We start from the raw sequence: 22,625 nt of genomic DNA on the forward strand, positions 1-22,625 counted from the left end.
GGCGGGCGGAAGGACGTTTGATCCCCGGCGGCTCCCGTCGCCCCCAAGATGGCGCCGCCCATCGCGCGGTCCCCCCGCCCTCCCCCGCGCCTGCCGCAGCGCGCCGGGCAGCCGAGCCGGGGCAGCGCGGGGACATGGGCGCCGCGGGAGGCGGCTGCGGGCGGGAGGCCGCCGCGACGGGGTAGGGCGGGCGAGCGGGGCGCGGGGCGGCGCGGCGGAGCTCGCAGGACCATGGCGGCGGCGGCGGCAGCAGCGGCGCCCGGGCTGGCGCGGCGAGGAGCACCCATGTACTCGGTAGGCAGCGGCGGCGGCGGCTGGGGAGAGCGGGGCGCTGTGCCGCGGGGGAAGGGGGCTGCCGGCCGCAACCTCGCACGGCATCAGTATCATACTGTTCACTCTGAAGCGGAGTGATGGAGCTTGACGCAGGCCTCCCCCCCCCCCCCCCCATTTCCCCCGGTTTGGGGCCCGGGGGAAGCTGGGGCCGCGCTCCGGCGGGAGGTTTCGGGGGCTTCTGGTAGGCGCGAGTGTGCCGCATACAATTCCCCGGCCCTGGCGGCGGCGCGGCTCTGGCGCGGGGGCTGTATTCTGCGGGGCTCGCGAGGGGACGAGGCCTCTCCGGGGCCCCGGCGGGGGCAGGTCGCGGCCAAGCGGGAACCGGACGTTTCCCGTCACCAGTTCACATTGCCCAGTCGCTGCGGGTCCCAAGCCCGCTTCTCCTCCCCGGCTGCTTCCCCAGTGCCTGTCGTGTCCGTCGCGACAGTCAAAGCTCGCGAGCGCAGCTTCTCCCCTCAGAGGTGCTGTGAAACGGCAGCCGCCTTCGGGAAGGCGGGCAGCGGCGGGGGCTCCGCTCTGGAGACGTTTTGTCCTGCGGCCGGGCCTGGCGGAGAGGCTGGCCGGGCGGCGGGTGGCCGGGCCCGGGGCCCTTGGCAGGGCAGCCCCGCGCCCGCCGTGCGGGATGAAACCTGCGCGAATTCAGCGCTAGAGGGTTGCCACGGAGGTGGAGCGGCCGAAGCGGGTTGTGCGCTGTGTTACGTGGTGGAAATGGCTTCATTAACCTTGTTTTTCCCCTGCAGCTCCTATGCTAGCCTCGGGCAAGGAGATTTGGGTGCTGGGTGCTAAGAGGAGGAGGGGACTGGGGAGAGAGGGAAACAGCTCCTGGTGTTGGCAGAGATTCCCAAACTGCTCTTCTGTGTCTCTTTGGCTGTATGCTGGTGTCCCGAGCGCATCATGAGCACTCCCGTTTTGCTGTTGTCAGAAGTTATGTGGAAGCAGAGGAGTACCAGGCTCCCACTGTTTTGCTTTTGTACTTCGCCAGTGTCGCAGCGACGCTGCGCGTAACTGAATTTTCTGGTGCCAAAGGTTTCCAGCAGCGTGTTTTCTAAATGTGCGCTCTACCAGTTGGCAACTGAAGCTGGAGCAACGGCTTGATCGTGATGTGTAAAAGCAGTGTTACTCTTCTGCAGTAGCTGGTAAGGGGTGTGTTTTGGCTCCCTCGGCGCTACTTCAGGACAGGGTGTGAAAATAAGTGTTGCCCTGGAGAGAAACCAGTTGCACCTCAAATCTGGAAACCTCAAATGCGGAGCAGTGACAGAGGTGACTTTTCAACTGTCCGTGGCCTTTGCAAAACTCCGCTCACCAGAGCCATGTGGGGGAACAGCTGTAGCAGCGCAGTGACTGCTGATGTGGCTGATGATGCCCGAGCTGAGCGCTGGGTTTCTTTGTCTGGGTTTTATGCAGTTGCACGTTGCAGGACTTAGACTTCGGTAATTGACATAAACGTTGCTTAAATTTCCTGAGTGGTAACTTGTCTCATACTGATCTAAGTGGGTGCGTACTTGGAGCCAACTAATATTTTCTGATGCTAAACTGAGCTACCTTTTTTGCTATTACAGAGCATCCAGGATTTTTTAAACTGTGTTATTTTTAATCAAGGGCGTTGATACAAGGTGTCAATGGCAACAGATGGCTAATACAAACCATTTCCAGTCTTCTCAACAGTTCTTAGCTTCCTTGGCTCTTGGAAAACATCTACTACTTGAGAGCTGTGGAAGAAAATGATTTAAAACTGTAATGCAAAACTATACAGGAGGGAAAAAAAACAACCATAAAAGTTTTGAATGAATACTGGCCCGGGTTTAATACCTTGTGTAGGATTGTTTTAAAAGTCCCTAGAGAGTTTGTTCTGCAGTTACTGTGGGACAATTCTCTAAACTGCAGTAGTGGAAAGAAAAGTTAGACTACCTACTAAATGCTACTGCAGTAGAAGGATGGTATCCAAATTTAACTACAATGTGTGGGGAAAAGAATATGAGAAGGTCAAACATTGTAGTAGGATTTGTGTTCTCAAATAAAATTAAATTGGCTTTTGATACAGTTGAGGCTTTGGAGGATTTTTTGTGGTTCTTAAGTGGAGGTATTTGAGGGGTTTTGTGTTATTTTGCCAAATTATCTTGTCTTGATGAATGGACAGGAACTAAATGTTTGCTCTCTACTTACTTTAAATGTCAACTGCTTTGATAGTGTTGCTGATGTGGCTGTGGTCAGCTGGCAGTGGAACTTGACTCCTTCTCCCAAGGCTGAAAACCCAGCCGCTGCTGCTGGGCATTCCTGCTGTTCTGCTGTGTGTTTGTTGGCCAGGTGTCTCCCTTGGTGCTAGAAAAGGTCACTGTAAAAGCCCGTGAAACATGTGTTTTGTCCTTCATTGTCTGGTTCTGCAGGGGTGGTGTATAGGGAGAGGAGGCAGAGTGAACGAAAGGGATGCCTGTGCTACCTTTCAAGTGGTGCTGTAGAGCAATACGTAAGCATTTTTAGCATCTTGTAATAAATACACTTGGTCACAACCAATACTTTTATATATTTGTGTTTCACAGAGACTTTCTCCAGTTGCCTTGCTTTTCTGGTGGCTATTGCTGCTGGTTTGAAGTTTACAGAAATGCAGTTTCAGTTTTGGAAAGGCTGAGGAGTCAGTCATATGAACGGTGGTGTGCTAGGACGTAACAGGAGACATCTCCCTCCAGCACAGGGGAAGCCTGCTGACTCAAGGGGAAGAGTTTTGTCAGGGAGATTCCTGATGGATCCACAGTTAGTTCTTGATGTACCGATTGGGTTCCTGCTTAGCAGTGGTGTCGGTTACTCGGGGGCTGCGCTCTCATTTTACCTGTGCATGCACCATATGGCATTTGGATCTTCCCGTGGCTGTAATGGTTTATTTGATTTGTTCCTGTCTGGCTGTGTTTTATCTATCTTATGTCCAAGCCTGGTGAAAGCCAGGACAAATCACCAAGGTCCCAGCTGCAACTTAAAGTATCTGGGATTGGTTTTTTGTGTTGATGATTGTGTTTTTATAATGTCATTCATGGCATTGTATTCATGCAGCTCTGAGAGCTGGAATCAAAGGTGTTTTAGTTAATACCTATTAATCATGGAGAGGCTGGAGGCAAGGCACTTTAGCTTTCAAAGCTCAGGTGTTCTCTCAGCTTCTTCCTGTTGGGCAGAATTAATTAACATGTGGCATAGGGTGATTTGGGGATCTCTGCAGTTGGAAAGACTTGGGGGTTTTTGTTTTGGTTTGGTTTTCCCCTTTTAAGTTTATTTCTTCAGCGTTGTTCCAAGCAGGCAATATTTGTTTGTGCACTCAGAGTGTGGAATGCAAACAAGCTAAAGAAGAAACCCCAAACATTGCAAAAGTATGATATGCCATTATTTTGGTACTGTAGCTGAGCAGACCACTGAATGGCTTGAGACAGTGTCTCATTCTTTACTTGTATGTTCCCAGCAGAAAGAGCTCACGTCAAAGAAAAGAGATGAGTTTGAAGATATCCTGGAGGAAAGACGATTGTCCAGCGACTTGAGATACGCGATGAAATGTTACACTCCTGTGATCTACAAGGGACTTTCACCTTGCAAGCCAAATGCTATTAAAAGTGCTGTTCTCCAGTCAGAGCAAGTTCAGTATGTTATCAAGCAGGTGAGTCTGGACACTGAGCTGTAAGATGAGGCAGACCAAACACAGCCGAGCTTTGTGTGGCAGCAAGGGAAAGAAGATTATGGCTGACCTTGTCAAACACGATAGCTGTAGTGCGAAAGGTGGCCCAATAAATCAGTAACTTGAGAGCCGTACTCTTTTGGCAGGAGAACCAAACACTGATTTACCATGGAGTTCCCGCTAAAGCTGTTGGATACCTCGTTCTTGAGATAGTGTTTTGATTTTGCATATGTGACACTTCACCATCTAACTTATCCAGTGTGCCTGACCTTTTTTTTTCCCTCCTTCTCCTCCACGGTCCTCTCCACAAAGTAGCATTGTGAAAGATGTAAGCACTCTCCTTCTTAGCAGACATTTTTGTACTTTGAGGATGTCTTGTAGGAATTTTATAGGCTAGTGATGTATTTATGAATAAGCCATAAATGCTACTTTCCCTAAAATCAGAGTTAAATTTCACAGAGAATTCTTTGAATTAGAAACACCGTTTAAGATATAACCATATTTTTGTTTTAAGATGAAGGGCAGCCTTTGCTTTGACTATAAAATATTTTATTCATTACAAACTGGCTCATACCTTACGTTGTGTTGAAGAGGCTAAAGTAAGAGTGTGTGTTAGCAGAGTAACTGTTTTCAGTTCCAGGCCAATAGACATGTATAAGGTGTTTTGGTTAGTCCTGAGTGAGTGGCTACCATAAAATTTATCTATTTATTTATTTTTTAATGGTCAATGTTACCTATGATATACCAAAACCTGTTATGACATGACAAACTGAACCATGTCCTACAAAGTGGTCCTGTTGCCATTGTGAATTGCTAAGAGGTATGAAATAAAAAAAAAAAATAATGGATCTTTCAACTTTGGAAACGCTAAAACATTTACTGAACAAAAATATTTTCCAGAGGATTTGGCAGAAAGACGTTTGTGTGATGTTTTCTTCTGAAGTGTTGCTTTTTTGGTGGAAAGTTATTTTGATGGATATTTTCCCGGCTAGCATGAAGTGGTTGAAGGGGGTTAGCAGTCCAACCTAGTTATCAGCTTTGCACTGGGGACTACTGCAAGTATCTTGCTGAGACTGCCTCAGGCAGTGTGCCCAACAGTCTGCTGTTAGCGTGCCTCCTCTCTGGGCAGAGTTTACACAGCTTTACACAGGCATACTTGAATTTGCTCTTGTGCAAATGGCCGAGGCTACTGGTGTTCAGTATGTGAAATTAAGTGCGTTTGTTTGTTTTAGCTTGCTATGTGTGACTGGTCTGTTTTTTTGATTCCTGAGTTTAGGGAGTAAGTGCTTAGCTGTATAATGGGTGTGCACTTAATCCAAGCAGGATCAACTGTGGGCTAAGCCTTTTACTGGTGAATGAGAACAGCATCTCCTTCTCTAGTGAATAACAAGAATATTTGTTTTGCTTCCTAAGGCAGATTGATTTTCTCACGCTCAAGTAGAAGGCCTTTGGCTTCTTTAAGTGGTTGAAATAATCAGTTAGAGCTACGTGTGGAAGTATGCAGGATGAAGGTTAATGCATTTATTAAAACACATTTGGACCAGTAGATGTGATAGAAAGGTGGTGTATGGAGGTAGATTGGAGGAGATGGATTTTCTCATATGTCACAAAATAGAAATAATAGGTAAGCAGTGCTGGCCTCTAAACAGAGCCGTGCTTTTTTGGAGGCTTTTTCTTCAGCCATTCCTCCTTTTTCCTCCTCCGTGTTCAGTAGAAGGCCCGTTCCTTATTCCATAACAGTAAAAGACTAACTTTTCAATTAAGTGTTTCTAGGTTCAAAGTATCAAACAGGAGGGATGACCAGTATTTAAGGCTGTTTTAAGAAAGCTCAAAAGGAAACGTGCATAGCAACAGAAAAAAGATCATTGATATGCAAAATTGGTAGAGGCAGTGCTTTGTATGCATTTCAGCTAGCCATTGCCAAAGTAATAAATTACAAAGAAATTGAAGTGTGTTAGGGCTGAGCTTCTTTAGCCAAGTCTTAAAATCTAACCCAAATACACTTCAAAGATTTGTTGTGAATATCTCTGCAAACATAGGAAAATCACACACAGCTTTCTTCAGACCAATAATGTAGGAAATGTTCTTAAATCTCCTTTGAAGGTGCTACAGGTTAAAACATTCAGATGGTATGTTGGGGGGGGGGGGAATTGTTGCACCCCACCCCCAGCCATTGGCATATCAGGTCATTCTTGATTTTAAACAGCTTTAACTTGGCTTTCCCTTGTTGGCTGACACCCAACAGATTCTGTACGATTAGATGCATGCCTGTCACATAAAATAGTGTTGACTGTTGCAGGAGTTCTGCCATGATTGTTGTAGCACACAGAACGGTGTGCATGGGCAAGGAGAAGGGAACAACATCTGACAGCTATTTTGTTTGTTTTCTTTCTCTTTAGTTAGCAAAAGAGATGGGAGAATCACCTGATATTATTCAAGAAGAAGCCACGGAAATCCTGGATGAGATGGGCCACAGTATGCAATTAGGAGCTGTCAGATTTTTTGCCTTTACTCTGAGCAAAATATTTAAACAGCTTTTCCAGAGAGTTTGTGTGAATGAAGAAGGAATGCAGAGAGTGAGTACTGGTGGGGGAAAAAAAAAGTTACAGTGTTTTCATACCAGTCACTTGGATAAAGACTCTAATCTTTGCTCCAACTAACAAACATGAAAAATACCCTTTGGAAAAAAATACTGCACTTATGTTTATTACTGCATTTCTTAATAAGCGTGGGGGGAAAGACAGATCCTATGTAGTATTTTAGAGGCAAACAGTCAGCAGGACTTTTTGTTGTTTTCCGAATGCTTCCTGTGGTAAGGAATATCACGTGTCAGTGATTCTATTAGACCAGCCACTGAGAGAATTTTTCTGTCTGTTATGATAAATTTAATAATGCGTTTAGCTGAATTAGAGGTGAAAACCTAATGTTGTGTGGCTGAGTGGGTTGGCTGTTCTGCAAAACCGTCATACAGCTAAGAGTGGTGAAACATTGTGCACCTCTGAGGCAAGAGATGCTCTAAGATTGCCTCGATTTCCTGGGGAGCTGTTGTCCCCCAGTTTCATTGCAGGATGCTGCTGTTCTGGAGGGTGCAGTGCGTTTCCTGGAAGACAGCAATGTCAGCCCTGACAGTCCGTAGTGGGTTTCCCATCCCCATCAGAAGGGATTTGAATCATGTCATGAGGTGGCTCTGGCTTTTTAGTCCTGTGATGCTAGTGAACCACAGGTTGCTAGTCTGGAAACTGCTGCTCCAAATTTCCTATGTTTCCATGCTGAAAAAGGTATAAAGTATGCGGACAGAGAAACCACCCTCAAACAAATCAGCTTCTGTTTGCCTTGAGAACTGTGAAGGTCTGTATTGGCAAATTTCAATAGTCAGTCTGTAAATATTGGAACAGTATTGTTTGTGCTGTTTTGTTTTTGGTTTGTTTTTTTTTCTTTTAGTTGCAACATGCCATTCAGGAGCATCCAGTTGTACTGCTGCCCAGTCACCGAAGCTATGTAGACTTTTTGATGCTGTCTTATTTGCTGTATACGTATGACTTGGCTTTGCCTGTCATTGCTGCAGGAATAGGCAAGTATGTTCTTTTAACAATGCTTTCAGGATTGAGAGAATTGGTAGCAAGGGGTCCAGTAGCTGCTACTATAAGTAGTTGTGTTTAACTTCTGATCTAAATATGTCTTGTTAAAACCACCTTAGGTGAGATACTTACAGTGTCTGAAAGCTTCTCATCAGTGCTGAGTCCAATCAAAGGTGAATTTTTTCATAGCGAGTTCACCCAGAAGTACCCCGTCTGTAGGCCCAAGGCTAGGCCAAGGATAGGTGTTGTGAAGAAGACGTCTATGTTGCTTTTTTGGCCTGGGAACAGGCAAAAACTTGCCTAAGAGCTAGCATGTATACGGAACCTTTTCTGATACTTCATACAGTTTTAAGTGCAGTCATAGTGGCCAGGTATGAAGTGCCAGCCACCTCGTGCTTGTTGCTGATGCGACTGATTCTCTTGAAGTGCTGGCAGAACTCTTGTCATGTGAAGTGCTGAGAGCAGAGCTGGCTGGGAAACAAAATTTCACATCAGAGTTCACAACTTTGGACGTACTTACTTCTCAAGCAGATGAAGCCAGTATATTTGCAGGAAACAATTCTTGAAGGCTTTAACGGTATATATCTTCTGAGTTAATGTGCTTTTTGAAAACCTGGACTCTGGCAGCACGTAACTGAGAAACTTGATCTCAGAAGTCTCGAGTATCAACCACGTCTTCTAAGCAGGCAGACAACAACCTCAGGTCTGATGCAGCGCTGTAATGCGCACAGGCAAGCTAGCAAAGATCTGGGAACCTACTGCTCTAGTCTACTTTTCCAATCAAGAAGTTAGGAAGACTAGTAGAAAAGCAGCAAAAAAAAAAAAAAATCAGGAGAAGCTGGGAGAATGTGCTTCCCTAGTGGAAGATGAAATTCTGCTGGTCTTGATATTAGTGGTATCTTGCCTCTGGGTGGTGCATGTTAGATTCTGGTGAATTCAGAAGTGGATATCTCATAGCTGCTTTGATCAAACTGTTGCAGCTGTTTACCTGTCACATATTGTTCAGAATCTGCTCACATGCAGTCATAGGTATCGGGGTAATCCTTTGCTGACTTTTGGATTAGCGCCTTTTTGAATTTTGGGCCTCAAAACAGTATCTTAGGATACTATTAGTTTAGCTTAGAGGGATTTTTTTTTTAGTGATTAACATTTTTTTAAGGTGTTTTGGGTGTTTGGGGGTCAAAGTTCTTGAGAATTAGGGGCTTGAAGCTTGATTATACTGCTGCACGTGTGTATTATTTTGAATTCCTCTGGAGAAAAGACAGTTTTCTATGGTTGTAGTTGTATTTACTGCATATTGTGTTAGAGGGTCACAAGATGCGGTCTACAAACTCGCTCTCAGGGGTACTTGTGCTGAGAGGAGAGATGCTCTCCTGATAGGGGAGAGTGAGCCCCTCTGCTTTGTTAGTTATCGCTTGGCTTCAAGTAGCATATGGATAGATCTGTGGGGATTAGCTCAGGGAAGGTAAACAGTTGCCAGTAACACCAGAGTACGTGCTCATCCAGTACATTAGCGGGAATCTAGCTGGTGCTGGGCTCGTGTTTCTGTTCTCAGGTCTTGGGAGCAAGTCAGATTAGAGGCGCAGAGATGGTGAGGTGGTGTGGGCTTGAGGTATGTGAAAGGATGTGTTTCAGTCCCAGTTTGTGGGGTGGCGGTGTGGGTGGGGAGAGGTGTTGGGCATGCAGCCAGCATCCTGCTGGGGAGGTTGAGTACATGTCAGATGGGTGGAAGTAAGGGAGGGGATACAGTCTGTGTGTGGTGAGAGAGGGAGCGTAGTAGGAGAGTAAGGGAGAAAGATGGGTCTCTGCACATGGGAAGCTCTGACAGCTACTGTTGCTGCCCAGGGTCCTGTAGCCAATTTCTTTTAATCTGTTGGTTTTTTTTTTTCTATCTATCTGTCAATCTATCTATCTATCTATCTCTCTCTCTCGCTCACATATATGTGTGTGTGACATTATATGACATCCTCGAGGCAGTCATTGTCAGTGTTGCAGCTGGAAATGTGAATTTATTTTACTGCGTGAATAGCTGTTCTCAAGTGTTTCATGGGTTGAGGTGGCAAGGAGGTTGAAGTGGCACATGGCCAGCTGCTGTGTAGACTCTAGACCCTAAGAAGTTTGTTAACGTTAAGCGTTTCCTGGTTTTGACAAGTTGACTGTCATTGCTTAAAACTAGAAAACTATAACAAATTGTAGCTGGTTTGGTGTACACCTTCCAAAGTGATGAGTCAGGATCGTAAATGGTATGATGTAGTGTAATTGGTCAGTTTATTTCTGTGTCTTCTAGGATACATTCAGTGGTATCTGATCTTCCTGAAGATGAGTGAGACAATATGCTTCAAAAACTTAGTCTTTATTGTGGTTGAAATCTGGCCATCTATATTATGAAAATAAATTGCTCTAAGTGAATGCTGCTTAAAAAAAAAAAGTTGAAAGCATATTATAATATGCCATTCATGTCTATGTAAGTCTTGCTAGGTGGTCTGAAAGCAAATAAAGGTATTTGCAACAGCAAGGATTGCAGTCCTTGGAAGACAGCTTTATTCTGGTAGTGGAATCGGTTTATTAAAGAAAATGGTTGATTCTGCTGGCTGATACTAATAAGTTTTGCGTATGTGGTTTTGTTTTTTGTTTGATTGTTTTTCAGATTTCCTAGGAATGAAGATAGTTGGTGAGCTGCTGCGAAGGGCAGGTGCTTTTTTTATGCGACGTTCCTTCAGTGGGAACAGACTCTACCGGGCAGTGTTTGCTGAATACGTAAAAACGATGTTAAGGGTAAATAAATCACTGAGCTCTCAAAATGTATGCTTAAGAAACACTCTGTTGGAATGATTCATGTGAAATATGCACGATGTTATAGCTATGTGATTGGAAGTCTTCACTGTGATCTGATTGAATGTGTTTTGCCTCAGAATTGCTGTAGGTGAAGAGCATGCATGTGCTCTGTGGTTATTACAGTTCAGCAGTAGGTGATAAACAAATTGCTGCTCATCAGTTGCTTTGGATTGTGTGCCCGTATCTCATGACAGACACAATATTTTTGTTAATTTAACTATATGGTGTGGCAAACACAATGGATGAATATAGGCTTAGAGATGACTGAAGTTAGACATGAATGGCTTCCATTAAAAAAAGCTTTAAAACTCTTTGTGGGCAGTAAAGAATAAATGTTTTTATTTTTCTGACCAGCTTTTTTTGTTGTTGTTGTTTTACTTTTGAAGAGTGGCTATGCCCCAATTGAATTTTTTCTTGAAGGGACTAGAAGCCGCACCGCCAAGACTCTGACTCCAAAGTTTGGTAGGTTTGTTGAAAACTTGGAACTTCTTATGAGTGTTTTCACTACTGGCTATATGCTTCGTAAGTTCTTCAGACAGGAAGGGGTGTTAAAGTGGTGGGAAGTTGGTGAGGTCTGTCAGAGTGCTGGAAAACACTGTGGCTGGAGTTCCAAGGCCATACAAAGAGCAGCAATACCTGCCTCTGGCACTCTGCTGCTTTCTCTCCTTTTGTCCTGTTGCGTACCGAATTGCATAACTCTTCACCCTTTTCTCTTTGGAAAACAGGCATCCCCTGACCAGCAGAGAAATATTGTGAGCTAACTGTAAAAGTAATGGGGAATCTTTAGAAGGAAGATGTGTGAGTGCAGAGCAGTGCTGCTGAAAAGAGCACAAATAGCTGTCCAAATGCATTTACCTTCTGTTTTAAGGCTTGGGCAATGCCTTGTGCTCATGCTTGCTTGAAGAGAGAACAGGCACAGTGCCCACCTATTAGCAGTTCCTAAAATTTAAAGATACCCTTTTTCAAAGTTACATTGCCGTTGCTTTTCCTTCCTCAAAAAAGACAAACGATTCACTTTTTTTCTTTTCTTTTCTTTTTTTTTTTTTTTCCCCAATTTGCAGGTCTTCTCAGCATTGTGATGGAACCATTTTTCAAACGTGAAGTCTTTGACACATACCTTGTTCCCATCAGCATCAGCTATGAGAGGATATTAGAAGAATCTCTTTATGCATATGAACTCCTAGGAGTCCCAAAGCCCAAAGAATCTACATCTGTATGTAAATTCCTTAAGAACAGAACATAGGTGGATGTATACGCACCCTGTAGCACCAAAAATTGAGTTTTGCTCCTCCCATTTTCGTAGGGGTTGTTAAAAGCCAGAAGAATCCTCAGTGACAATTTTGGTACCATACATATCTACGTTGGCCAGCCGGTATCGCTTAGAACCTTGGCGTCTGGGAGAATCAATCGGTGCCCGTACAATTTGGTTCCCAGGTACCACGTCATTCCATGGTGTATGCACAGGAAATGCATTTGTTTTGTCCTCACCTGTGTAAAATAATTAAGGTGTTCTCTTGTATTTGTTTTCAACTTCTCTCACCTCCCCTCCATCTCAGTATTTAGACCGCTGAACCTGTTTGGTCCAAGCAGGGGCTTATCATGCTTGTGACTGGGTGTTTCTGAAACAGGTCGTTACTTGCGTAGCTTTGTACTGTGTCGAGGAGATGCCATTTTAAAATGTAACGATGATGCACGAGCCAGGCAAAGCTCTGTTTTCTGAGAATTTGGTCGTTTTGCCACTTAAAAATTCTGCCTTTCTCTCCCTTCTTGCTGTATTACTGCAAACTGTTACATGATCGTGTGCCAGGGAGCTGTAGCTATGACTGGACTGGGCAGCTTTTGCAATTTGTTGTATAAAACATAATGATTTTGGATTTTTTTTTTTTAAGATAGCAAGTGTACGGCATCAATACAGAGATCTGTGTTTCAAATACTGTTATGAAGCTGCTGATGTTTCGCTCTGTACTTCTGTTCTACATAGCACATGGGTAGAATCACCCTCCAGATGTTAGGTCCTGTAAAGTAGTTATGGATCTGGGAGCCATACGGAAGAAAGAAGGGTGTGATTTATATTCCAGTTTTTTGGAGCTCTTTACCTTGAGCTGCATTGTTCTTTTCAGGCATCTTCCCCAAAAGCCATCTGAGGATATCCAAGAATTTGTCAGTGACGTAGCTTATAAAATGGAGCTCCTGCAAATAGAAAACATGGTTTTGAGCCCGTGGGTGCTAGTTGCTGCTGTCCTGCTCCAGAATTTGCCAGCCATGGATTTTGAACTTCTAATAGAAAAGACCCTGTGGCTTAAAGGCTTAACACAGACTTTTGGAGGATTCATTGAATGGCCTGGTATGCAGAGAAAGTGTTATTTCTATTCCTTTTGTTGCTTGTGAAGGATAAATTGTATTTCTGTGGAAGCAACGTATGGTGACAACTTCACAGAATGTTTTCTTCAGAGTTGTAAATGGATTTTAGGATATGCTAAAAATGATGCTGAAACCTGGCAGGTTTTGCCTTCGCCTGTAGAAGATAATACTTTGAAAAACAGTTAGGTGGAAGCAGAGCAGATATTTTACTGTTATATCCTGAAGTGTGGAATGAGGGGGAAATTATAAGGTACTTGTATTGGAATACTGAGGTTTGCCTAGTGTCTTATCTTTCTGAACCCTGTGTAAGTCACAGGCAGTTACCTGATCTACAGCAGTGAACTTGGTGTAATTGCTTGATACTGACTATGGTGTAAGTTGTTACTGTGGCAAAGAACTAGCGGAAACAAACGGGTGAGAGAAAATCAAAATTGTAAGTTGTCTATTTGTTTTTAAATTTCACTTTATACCCAGAAACAGTGATGAATTCTGGGGAGAAGGCTTTTTTCATGGTTTTATTTATACATTTATACACATACACACACATGCGCACACACACTTTTTTTAATATATAATGTAAATGTATATATGTTTGCTGCTGAAAGGTTGATTCTCCCTTTGAATTTCCTGAACAATTGCTTTAATCTTCTGCCTGTGAGCCAAAGTGACGCAGGTAATTCATTTTAGAGCCTCGGGACATAAGTGGTAAAGCTAACAAAGAAAAATGGTGTGTAATGCAACTACATTTACCTTTTCGCTGTAGGTAGACTTAAACCATGAATCTTTGCTTTTGTAGTCATGTGTGTAATCAAGGGTCCCTCTCACTACTGCAATGAAGAAATAGGAGCGGGCTATGGTTAGAACAGAACTCCATCATTTCTGGAGGAAAACCACTTCTGCTTTCAGGAGTCTGCACTGCAGTGAATGCAGACAAGGTCTGCTTCTGACAGACTGTTAAAAGGAAGAATTTCTTGGCAATATTTAAACATCATTTAGAATCTTACTGCAGTGTAAACTGAAAAACGTACCACATTTGGGTTTGCTTATTTATTTTGTTTTCTTAGCAACATTGAATAAGCTTTTGCTTTAGCAGAGTTGGGATGTAGTCAGGGCATAGCAAGTAGGTGTGGTAATGAAATAGAGGAATGACAACTACTGAGCAGGTTTTGTTGGAGGGTTCTGGCCCCACTCTAGGCATGGGTTGCACAGAAACAGAGTTGGTTGGTTTATTTTGGATTGTTAATAATTTGAAAGAATAAATACATTTTAAAGGCTAATTTGGTGATGTCACCAAGTCAGCAACTACATGCACCCTGGCCATTCTTCTGTCTGCAAACCGCTAGCTGTTTCTGCCTTTGTCGTGATGGTTGGTTGTTACAGGCAGAACATTTGCTTAGCTGTTAGGAAATTTATATTAAAAACAGGTACTGCAAAATTACTTGCTCAGACTTCTGCTTCATACTGCATTGAGAGGTTGGGAGCTTTAGGAAAACCGGAATTTGTTTTACTTTTGTAAAGCAATTATTTTGTAAAGTAGGCTGAAGGAGCAAGTAAGATGCAAGGAGATTCTACATGAAATCTATGTTAAGGGGAAAGAATATGGAATTTATTCATGTATTTTTTTCTGTCAGAGGCTATATTGATTTGATATGCTTGTGGTGCTGTGAACGTGTAAAGTGTATTTAGTTCAATAAGAAGGGTTTTTTGCTTCTTTCCTTGCTTGTCAAAGAGTTCACATTTGATGCAGGGAATGTTTTGGTAGTGTTTAAAGTGTAAGGTATTCTAAAAAGGTGAGTGTATTTTCAAGACTGGAGGTGCTGCTCTTTGAATGAAGTTTGTGGTGTGTCTCACTGACCAAAAAAGCTTGACCAAAGCCCACAGGTTTGTGAAACTCATGCCTGCCTTCAAAGAACTTTGTTGCTTAAAAAAAAAAACAAACAACAAAACCAACCAAACAAAAAAAAACCCACAAGCTTTCTTGCTTTAGGTATTTTAAAAGGATTGTTTTACAAAACAAGAGTAGATTTGAGTTTAAGTACAGCCTGGTTTCTCTTTGAGCAGGTATATTATGAAACGATATGTTAGGATTTCTTGAAACTTAATTTGGGGTGAGGCTTCCTTGTATATGAGAGTTAAGGAAAAACACTATAAAGACTTGTGTGTCTGATTCAAAACTTGCAGTGTCAGAAATGACTGAGCAGAAGTGTGTTCTCCGTTTCCTTACTGAGGCTTGTACCCATCAAACAGATCTATCCTCTTTTGTTTGGAGGCTCAGAATGCGTGTGCCAGGGACAAAGGAAGTATTTGTCATAGTTAGCGAGTGGAAGAATTTAAAGTGCTTTAATTACAGAAATGTCTGAAATTTGTTCTTTCCATCTCATACTATGCCTAGGCTGCCAGGTCCTGGTATGGATTACTGTAGAACATCTCTTTAACTGGATATTTGGCGTCATAATTGGTCTTCAGTGATAAAACTTCATGAAATACTGGTGCATTTTAGGCTGTTCCTGTTTGCATCTTCCTGAGTGTTGTGTTTTCCTGATAGATAACCTGTGTGCCAAAAAAGCGGTTGTGTCTGGCCTCACCCTGCATTCCAACATTGCTCGACTTGTCGATGGCCACGTGGTCCTAAATGACAAAGGAGAGGAAGATGGAGCCGTAGGGGAAATAGTCTTTAAGCATGCTCTGGCCGTCCTCATGTGTGCCACCTACAGAAACCAGCTGCTGAACGTGTTTGTGCGTCCATCTCTGGTGGCAGTTGCCTTGCAGATGACACGCAGCTTCAGGAAAGGTACGTTCAGGTAGCTCTGAGAGTCTGCTGGCTTCGCTCCTTGCGCTGCCCGCTGCAAGAGGAGCACAAGGTTCCTGCGCCGGCTAGTGGGAGCTATCGGAGACCGTCATTCCCTGGATAAGGCCCCATGGCATGAGGTGGATGTGTTGGGAGGGGACAGGGGTATTTTGCTTGCCTTTTTTGTTTGTTTACCCTTTGATACTTTTGAAAGTACGTATATGCTGCTGAACAGGCAGGGTTAAGGTGAGCTGATTGCAGTTCCTAAGTATCTTATTTGTTGGCATTTAGCAGACCAGCGTTTTAGGTTACAAATTACCCGGAGCTCACACTTGCATACAGTGCAGCCAGTTCTCCGTCTTTCTTCTCTTCCCGCTACTGTTTCTGAAGTCTTTCAGTGTTTTCCAATACTTAGCTCTTAAAGTAGCTTTTCAGAATACATACCTTATACATCAGATGTGCAGCGTCTGATTATGTGGTATTTAATGCATGTTCTGAGAGGCTACAGCCCCCTGCACTTTCCTTTTGGTAACAATTGAATCAAGTGCTTTGAGTACTTGCTGTTCTGTTGTGGTGGTTTCTGCTCTATATGTGTGTATGCTTTTAATGTTGGGTCCAAATTTTATTTCAAGTAAGTACTCTTTCTAACATAAGGAGTAAATGGCTTTTCACCTGCGTGCTTTAAACTATGTTTTTAAACAACAGTACTTTACAATTGTTTTTTCAGAGGAAGTCTATAGCTGCTTCAGCTTCTTGAGAGACGTTTTTTCTGATGAGTTCATCTTCTTTCCTGGCATTTCATTGAAGGTAAAAACATCCTTTATACAAAAATACTGATAGTCAGTAATGCAGCCAACTAAAATAGTATCTGGTTTCAGGGCTCTGCCGAGCAAGTGTTCGGTGATAAACACCTAGAGTGATATCAACTTGATCTGTAAGTGGGAGGGAGAACTTAAAAGGGGATTATTTCGTTAGTTGCAAAACATTGTCTGAATCCACAAGGTTGCATATGCCATCTCCCCCCCCCCCTTCCAGTAAAACCTAAAAATTCTGAAATTACCCAATTCTGAGCTATTAAAATGAACTGTAGCAGAAGTTTGGCTTTTGTGCATAAAGCTACCAGTCTTCCAGCACAGATACAAAAATATATGTAAAGCAGTATTGCAAATGAAGTGTAAATACTGTCCTCTTACTCTGTGGTTGTGAAAGAGACCTTAGGCTGTGGAAAAGAAAAAAAAGCGTTAATGTAGATTTGATTGAGTTCTGTCACGGAGTGGATGTGTTCTGTCAGCGCAGAAACAAAATGGGAATTCTCACTGAGGGTACACCAGGACAATTTTTCCCTCTTGAAGACTGTGTAGCAGAGGGGCACCGCTGCTCTTTCAGAAGGTTAAACTATAGTTGTTATACCAATTAATGATCAACCATTGTACGCCCTTGTTATCTTTAATGAATAGAGTATGCAATTCTAAATTTAAGTACCTATTGTCCTCTGGTTTACTATGCTTCTTCGAGTGCAGCTATGATCAGTTTTTTGTGTAGGTCCATGCGTGTGGTCTGTGACGGCAGGGCTAGCAGAGGGCTGTGCCAACACCCAGGGCATCATCTGTTAGAGTACGCCTCTGTACCCACCTCTCCTCGATTGCACAGCACGGTGGTATCTACTCTGTGGTGTTTATACAATGGCCAGTGTTCCTCTTATACCTTGAACTCTGAAGGTTTTGATGTTCCTGTGCATTAGTAAACCTTTTTTTTAATATTTTGGTGGTTCATGGTTGAGCCCTTTTAGCTTTTTATTACCGGCATTTATCTCATGTGGATTCAGACAGTACATTGTGAGCACTATGAGGGAAGTGCTTATAGTGAAGCCTGATTTGAATTTCTGCAGCCAAAGTCTGCTGCAGGGTTGAGGCGATGCAGCCTGTGAAAGCTTTTGAAGTGAGAATTTTCCTAATGGCGTAACAGTGTCCCTCTTTGAGCCTTATGGAAGCTTTATTTGCATCCTATTTGCTTGAAAAGAGTTTCCCCTCGTTTCACCCCCCCAGGTCCCATACAGCCGTTGCTCGGACAAAGCTGGTATTGTTCCTGCAGGCTGCCTTGTTACAGGGCTCGGTGTGTCCGCGTGCTCTCCTAACACAGCTGGGCACAGGCAAGCTGTGAGAGCTGCGGGCACCGCTTTGCTCTCTGCAGGACTTGCTGTGTCAGTTTGTACTCACCCTGCTGGGCAGGAGCTGGCTCTAGTCCCGCCAGCTTGAAAGGCAGGTGAGCACAAGTTCATTAGTAAAAAAACTGGTTCAGCGTCCTACCCAATATAAACTGGTAAGCCCACGTGTAGTTTTTATTTGGATTTAAAACTGATTAAATGTGGTTTTTTTATCAATGCTGAGGCCAAATATCTGATGGTGATATTTGTGATCTTTCCTGAATTAGAAAAAGAGATAAGTAAACTTTTCGTAAGAATATTCAAGACCTGCGAATGTATTAAAATCTCAGATTTTTATATAGAAGAGAATTGGGCCTTTTTTTTAAAGGCCGATTGGCAACGTTATGCTTAGTTTTCATTATTGGCAACTCTTGCCTCTTGCAGCTTTTTTTAAGTATCAAAACCAAGCAGGGAACGGGAAGGTGACTGGCTATGACTGACTGTACTGCAGTCAAATGAAAAGGTTGTTACAACGTTAAAGGATCTCTTAGCAACCCACCCGTCTGCTCATCCATGTGTCTGTCATGTCTGTGTCCCATCCGCTCGTGTTCTCTGTGTGTCCGTACCCCCTTCCTCTTCCACCGATATTGGCAGTAAAATGGTTTTGTCATTGACATTTCCACAATTTGCAACTTTTGGCCATTGTATTGTCTGTTTTGTAGAGAGCAGCTCAGTGAACTGTGTTACCTTTTATCGCAAACAGCGGACATGAGATAAAGGCAAACCCTGACTTTAAAAATAAATAAATAAATAAAACACCTCAACCAGACAACCTGACCCTGTTCTGACAAAATCCTGAGGGAGCTCAGGCTGGCTGTTACAAACCAGCTGCAGCTGCTTTCTTTGCTCCTAGGCCTGTTGCGCGTTGAGATACCACTGTGTTCCCACTGCCTTTTTATAAGGGTATTTCTGGTATGTAGGAAAATTTTCGTTCGAGTCTCTTGAGAACTGAGTTCAGAAGTGGGAGTGATGTCCTGCGCTGTGTTTTTTATTGTTGATCTTGTGGGGAAAGGTAGTGGCACTTACTATAGATGTTACAATTTCAGTTATGCTTCTCTCTCCTAGGATTTTGAGGAAGGATGTTTTCTGCTCACAAAATGTGATGCCATTCAAACAAGTCAACAGGAAATCTACCCTACCGACAAAGGAAGTGTTATAGTGTCTTTCTTGTCAGCTATGTTCAGACCTTTTGTGGAAGGTTATCAGGTATGTTGTTCTTCAGAAAATTATGGGTTTTTTCTCCTGTGTTTTCTGGGGAAACAAGGAGAACTGTGATACTTCTGCAGCATAAACAGTGACTCTTTTCATGGCTGGGGAGCGCAAGAGTTGAGAAATAGCAGTAATCAATACCTTAAACACCACCCTCTCCCCAGGATCCTGGTTTTAGCTTTTGGCTCAGACTTTTCCAATTGACTAAAGCAGTAACTACCTTGTAAAAACCCATTGTAGGTTTATAAGCTTCACAGGGAGTGTGCTGCTACCAGGTTCATTGCTCTTTCTTAACGAGGAGCTCTTGCTTAATTCCTTTGATGTGGGCTGTCCTTCCAGGTGCGGAAATGAGTTTGCATCTCATATCTGATATCTTTTCTGGGAGTCATTAATTGCATCCATATCTCTTTAAATTCTTTTGGTTTTCCAAGGTTTAATAAGACAAACACTTAGATTCCTCTAATAAGCGTTGTGTACAAAACTGGGAGGCTGAAATCTTAGGTGTGTCAGCATAAGATTGGTGGGACTGTAGATGTTTGAACCTAGTGGAATCCGTTAATGATCCAATGTATGACTTGGGCTGAACTGTACTGATTTGCCCAGGTTTTCCCATCTGTAAAGCAGGTATTGCTTTAAAGAAATTATACTGGTTTTGATTGTGAGAACAGGAATGTTAAATCAATGTCTAAGGTAACTATTATAGTAATAATGAATCTCATTTTAATATTAGGATTCTCATGCCTGTTAAGCAGTAATAAAAATCTCAGATGCTCTGTGTAATGATACCTTTTGAGTTCCTCTCCTACACTTTTCAAAGTGTAACAGTATTACTTACTTACGAGGACACATCTGTTTGTAATTCGTAACAAGCTGACAATCAAAAGTAAAGAAGTACTAATTTTTTTTTAAATGTTAGTTAATTTTCAGATACCTCTCAAAGGAAACAAAAGAAGCCTTTACCGAGAAGCAGTTTATACCTGGAGTCCGCAACTTTGTTTTTCAACTTCTTGAGAAGGGTGTGTACACCCATTATGCAATATGATTTTACAAGTGTAGCCCGTTAATGGGCAGTGATAAAAATTTTAATTGTGTTTCTGCTTTCTCTGCAGGGAATACACAGTGTTATGAAGCACTGTCTTCTGACATGCAGAAAAATGCCTTAGCCGCTCTTGTGCAACTAGGTGCAGTGAAGAAGAAGAAAATGTAAGTGACGTTGGCTTTTTGGTGTGCAGAAGTCAGTGTGTGGTCTTATGCCAGTTCTTAACGACTGAGCTATTAGTATGAAGCAGAACGTCAGAACCCCGGCTGCCGGAGCACCGGTCAACTGGAGGTTGATTGGATTTGCTTGAGTCGTGGCGAAGACCCAGGTAGTTCCTTTCTGTACACGTTGGAGAAGCAGAGTGGCACTCCCTCGTAGTGAAAACGCTCCTGTGGGACCCAACAACAAAATTCCTTAACTCACTCGTAGGCTGCTTCTGTCTCCCTTTACCTTTTGGTTTTCAAAGTTTCTTCCAAGGCTTTGATAAGCAGAGAGAACAGCCCTGCCTATTTTTAGGAGATTTAGTCTGTGTGTTAAAATAAGCCTCCTCAGGCAATGTAGACAATAATCAGACATACTACTAATTTTTTAGAGGTTTCAGTGCTGACAATCTCAAAGCAATTTAACTGAAAGCTGAGTCATTAAAGTCTTTTAACGCAGTTTGTCATTTATAGGCCTAAGATTAAAAAAACAGCTATTGTTATATAAAAATATGGTAAAACATGCATTTCCTGTTATCAAATTAATTTGTATTGTGGTGCTTCTTACTGTATTTAAAAGTATAACCATGGAAGTCCCTGATACTACAAGTTCCCATGTTATCGTGAGTGTTTCACAGGATGTCGTTGGCAGCTGGTGACCCTGAGCTATTTTTTCTTATGTCTTGTTCAGGAGATGAATTGGTTAACGTTTGTAGTGCTCTTGGAAAGTGCACAAACTACTGTGGTTGTTACATCCCCTGCCATGTCACTGTGCTAAAGGGATGTCTCTAGCTAAATGCCCCTTTCAAGTAGAGGGAATAAATAGTTGAGTGCAACAGAATTTGACATCAGCTGAGGATTTGGTTCAGTTTCAAAGAGTCTTGAAAATAACATGATTGAAAGGAGACAAACGTTCTCGTCCTGCAGTTGTCCCTCATAAAAATCAAGGGAAGAGAGAGACATGGGGACTGTGAACAAGAGGAAGGATAAAGAAACTGTAACTGTCCTTGAGTACAATCTGCTTAGGAGTCTGCCATGTCCTTAATATGTATGCTGGTAGGATGGAAAATATGATGTAATTACAAAAATTTTTACTTCATATTATTTGTACAGAAATGACTGGAATAAGAAATATTCATTGAAAAAACAGGGATTTTCTTTTAACTGTAGGTCCAATGGATTCACTTACAGTGTAAATCAAGAAGCTGTTAATAAAATCCTGGACATGTTTGGTAAGTGTTCTCGAAGTAGTTTGAAGAGAGTTTCTCAAACTATAAATTACTTTGGACAATGCACATACGTTAGATGTAGTTTTTTTCCCTAGTAGTTCCTTAGATTTATCTGTAAAAAAAATCCTAATGATATTTATTACAATACTTTTTCTGGTGTCATTGACTGCAGCTTTGAATTGCCCTTCATTTGAAATACTGTACAACCCAATGAGCAAAGAAAATAAAGCAAAAAGTAGTTTAACGGAATGGTATTTACAGCATTTTGGTGATGTCGGTTTGTTTTTTCTTTCTTTCCGTTAGACGCTAGGATACCTGTACAGAAACCTGTGGCTGCGCGACTCTGAGTGGTTCCTGACGTGGTGGCTGGATGCGATCCCCTGCTGCGCACAGGGCCCACGGCCCAGCCGGAGTGGGACGGGGCGGCATGTTCCCCCCTTGGAGGCGGAGGGGTGTCCGTCAGCGGGCAGCTCTCCGTTACCCCTCACCGACCGGCGCTGTCGAGGGTTGGAGTCCTATTTGTATCCTCGCCGTGTTCTGTTTTTTAAACCAGATTAAACATTGTCTTTTTTTTTTTTTTGATAAATATTTAAAGAGACATGCACAGTAACAGCTACTGAAATACATTTTTCTAGACTTATAACAAGGAATGTGATTGGCTTCAAATATTTAATGGATGTGAAAACGTAACAGGGAATTAAAAGACTTGCTATTAAAGTTAATATTTAGAAAAATATATCGCTGGCTGGCTAAAGGTAAGGTGAGGTCCTCATGAAATCAAATCTTGAGCAATAACCAGAAATGCTAATTGTGTTGGGTTTCGTTTTTTTTAGGTGACTTGGCATTACTTTCATTACTTCACGAATGTTATATTTCAAAATGGAATTAAAGCGGCATCGCTAACGTGTCGGTTGTCTCCCTGCGGTGCCGGTTCGGGCGGCACAGCTCGGCCCTCGCCTCCCACCATCGCCGCCCACCCCTCCCGCCTCTGCTCCTGTGGGGAACGGGGGCGGCGCCAAAGCGCGGGAACAGCGCGTGGGAAGGTTGGCCGTTGGGGGCGGCGCCAGGCGGCCGTTGGGGGCGGCGCCAGGCGGCCGTTGGGGGCGGCGCCAGGCGGCCGTTGGGGGCGGCGCCAGGCGGCCGTTGGGGGCGGCGCCAGGCGGCCGTTGGGGGCGGCGCCAGGCGGCCGTTGGGGGCG

The 22,625-nt window shown here is 43.3% G+C and overlaps 1 protein-coding gene across 1 annotated transcript; it reads left to right on the forward strand.

Annotated features, from left to right (window-relative positions):
- Positions 1-48: 48 nt before the first annotated feature.
- Positions 49-22,337, forward strand: GNPAT (glyceronephosphate O-acyltransferase). Its single transcript, XM_086461026.1, has 16 exons — positions 49-294; positions 3,776-3,967; positions 6,385-6,561; positions 7,427-7,556; positions 10,211-10,338; positions 10,785-10,860; positions 11,460-11,611; positions 11,702-11,832; positions 12,519-12,742; positions 15,305-15,550; positions 16,275-16,354; positions 18,816-18,956; positions 19,876-19,975; positions 20,069-20,162; positions 21,369-21,430; positions 21,731-22,337. The coding sequence occupies exons 1-16, from the start codon at positions 49-51 to the stop codon at positions 21,772-21,774; spliced, it is 2,223 nt and encodes a 740-aa protein (XP_086317152.1). The 3' UTR covers positions 21,775-22,337.
- The last annotated feature ends 288 nt before the right edge of the window (positions 22,338-22,625 follow it).

The sequence above is a fragment of the Leptosomus discolor genome, chromosome 2 (assembly GCF_034619465.1).
Source record: "Leptosomus discolor isolate bLepDis1 chromosome 2, bLepDis1.hap2, whole genome shotgun sequence".
NCBI classification, from domain to species: Eukaryota; Metazoa; Chordata; class Aves; order Leptosomiformes; family Leptosomidae; genus Leptosomus; species Leptosomus discolor.

What these genes read in the sequence shown, in the direction of transcription:
- GNPAT (XM_086461026.1), top strand. Translation starts at nt 49, where the DNA reads ATGGCGCCGCCCATCGCGCGGTCCCCCCGCCCTCCCCCGCGCCTGCCG. An exon ending in GAGGAGCACCCATGTACTCG is followed by an intron (nt 295 to 3,775) that starts GTAGGCAGCGGC and finishes GTATGTTCCCAG; the next exon opens with CAGAAAGAGCTCACGTCAAA. An exon ending in AGGATTCATTGAATGGCCTG is followed by an intron (nt 12,743 to 15,304) that starts GTATGCAGAGAA and finishes TTTTCCTGATAG; the next exon opens with ATAACCTGTGTGCCAAAAAA.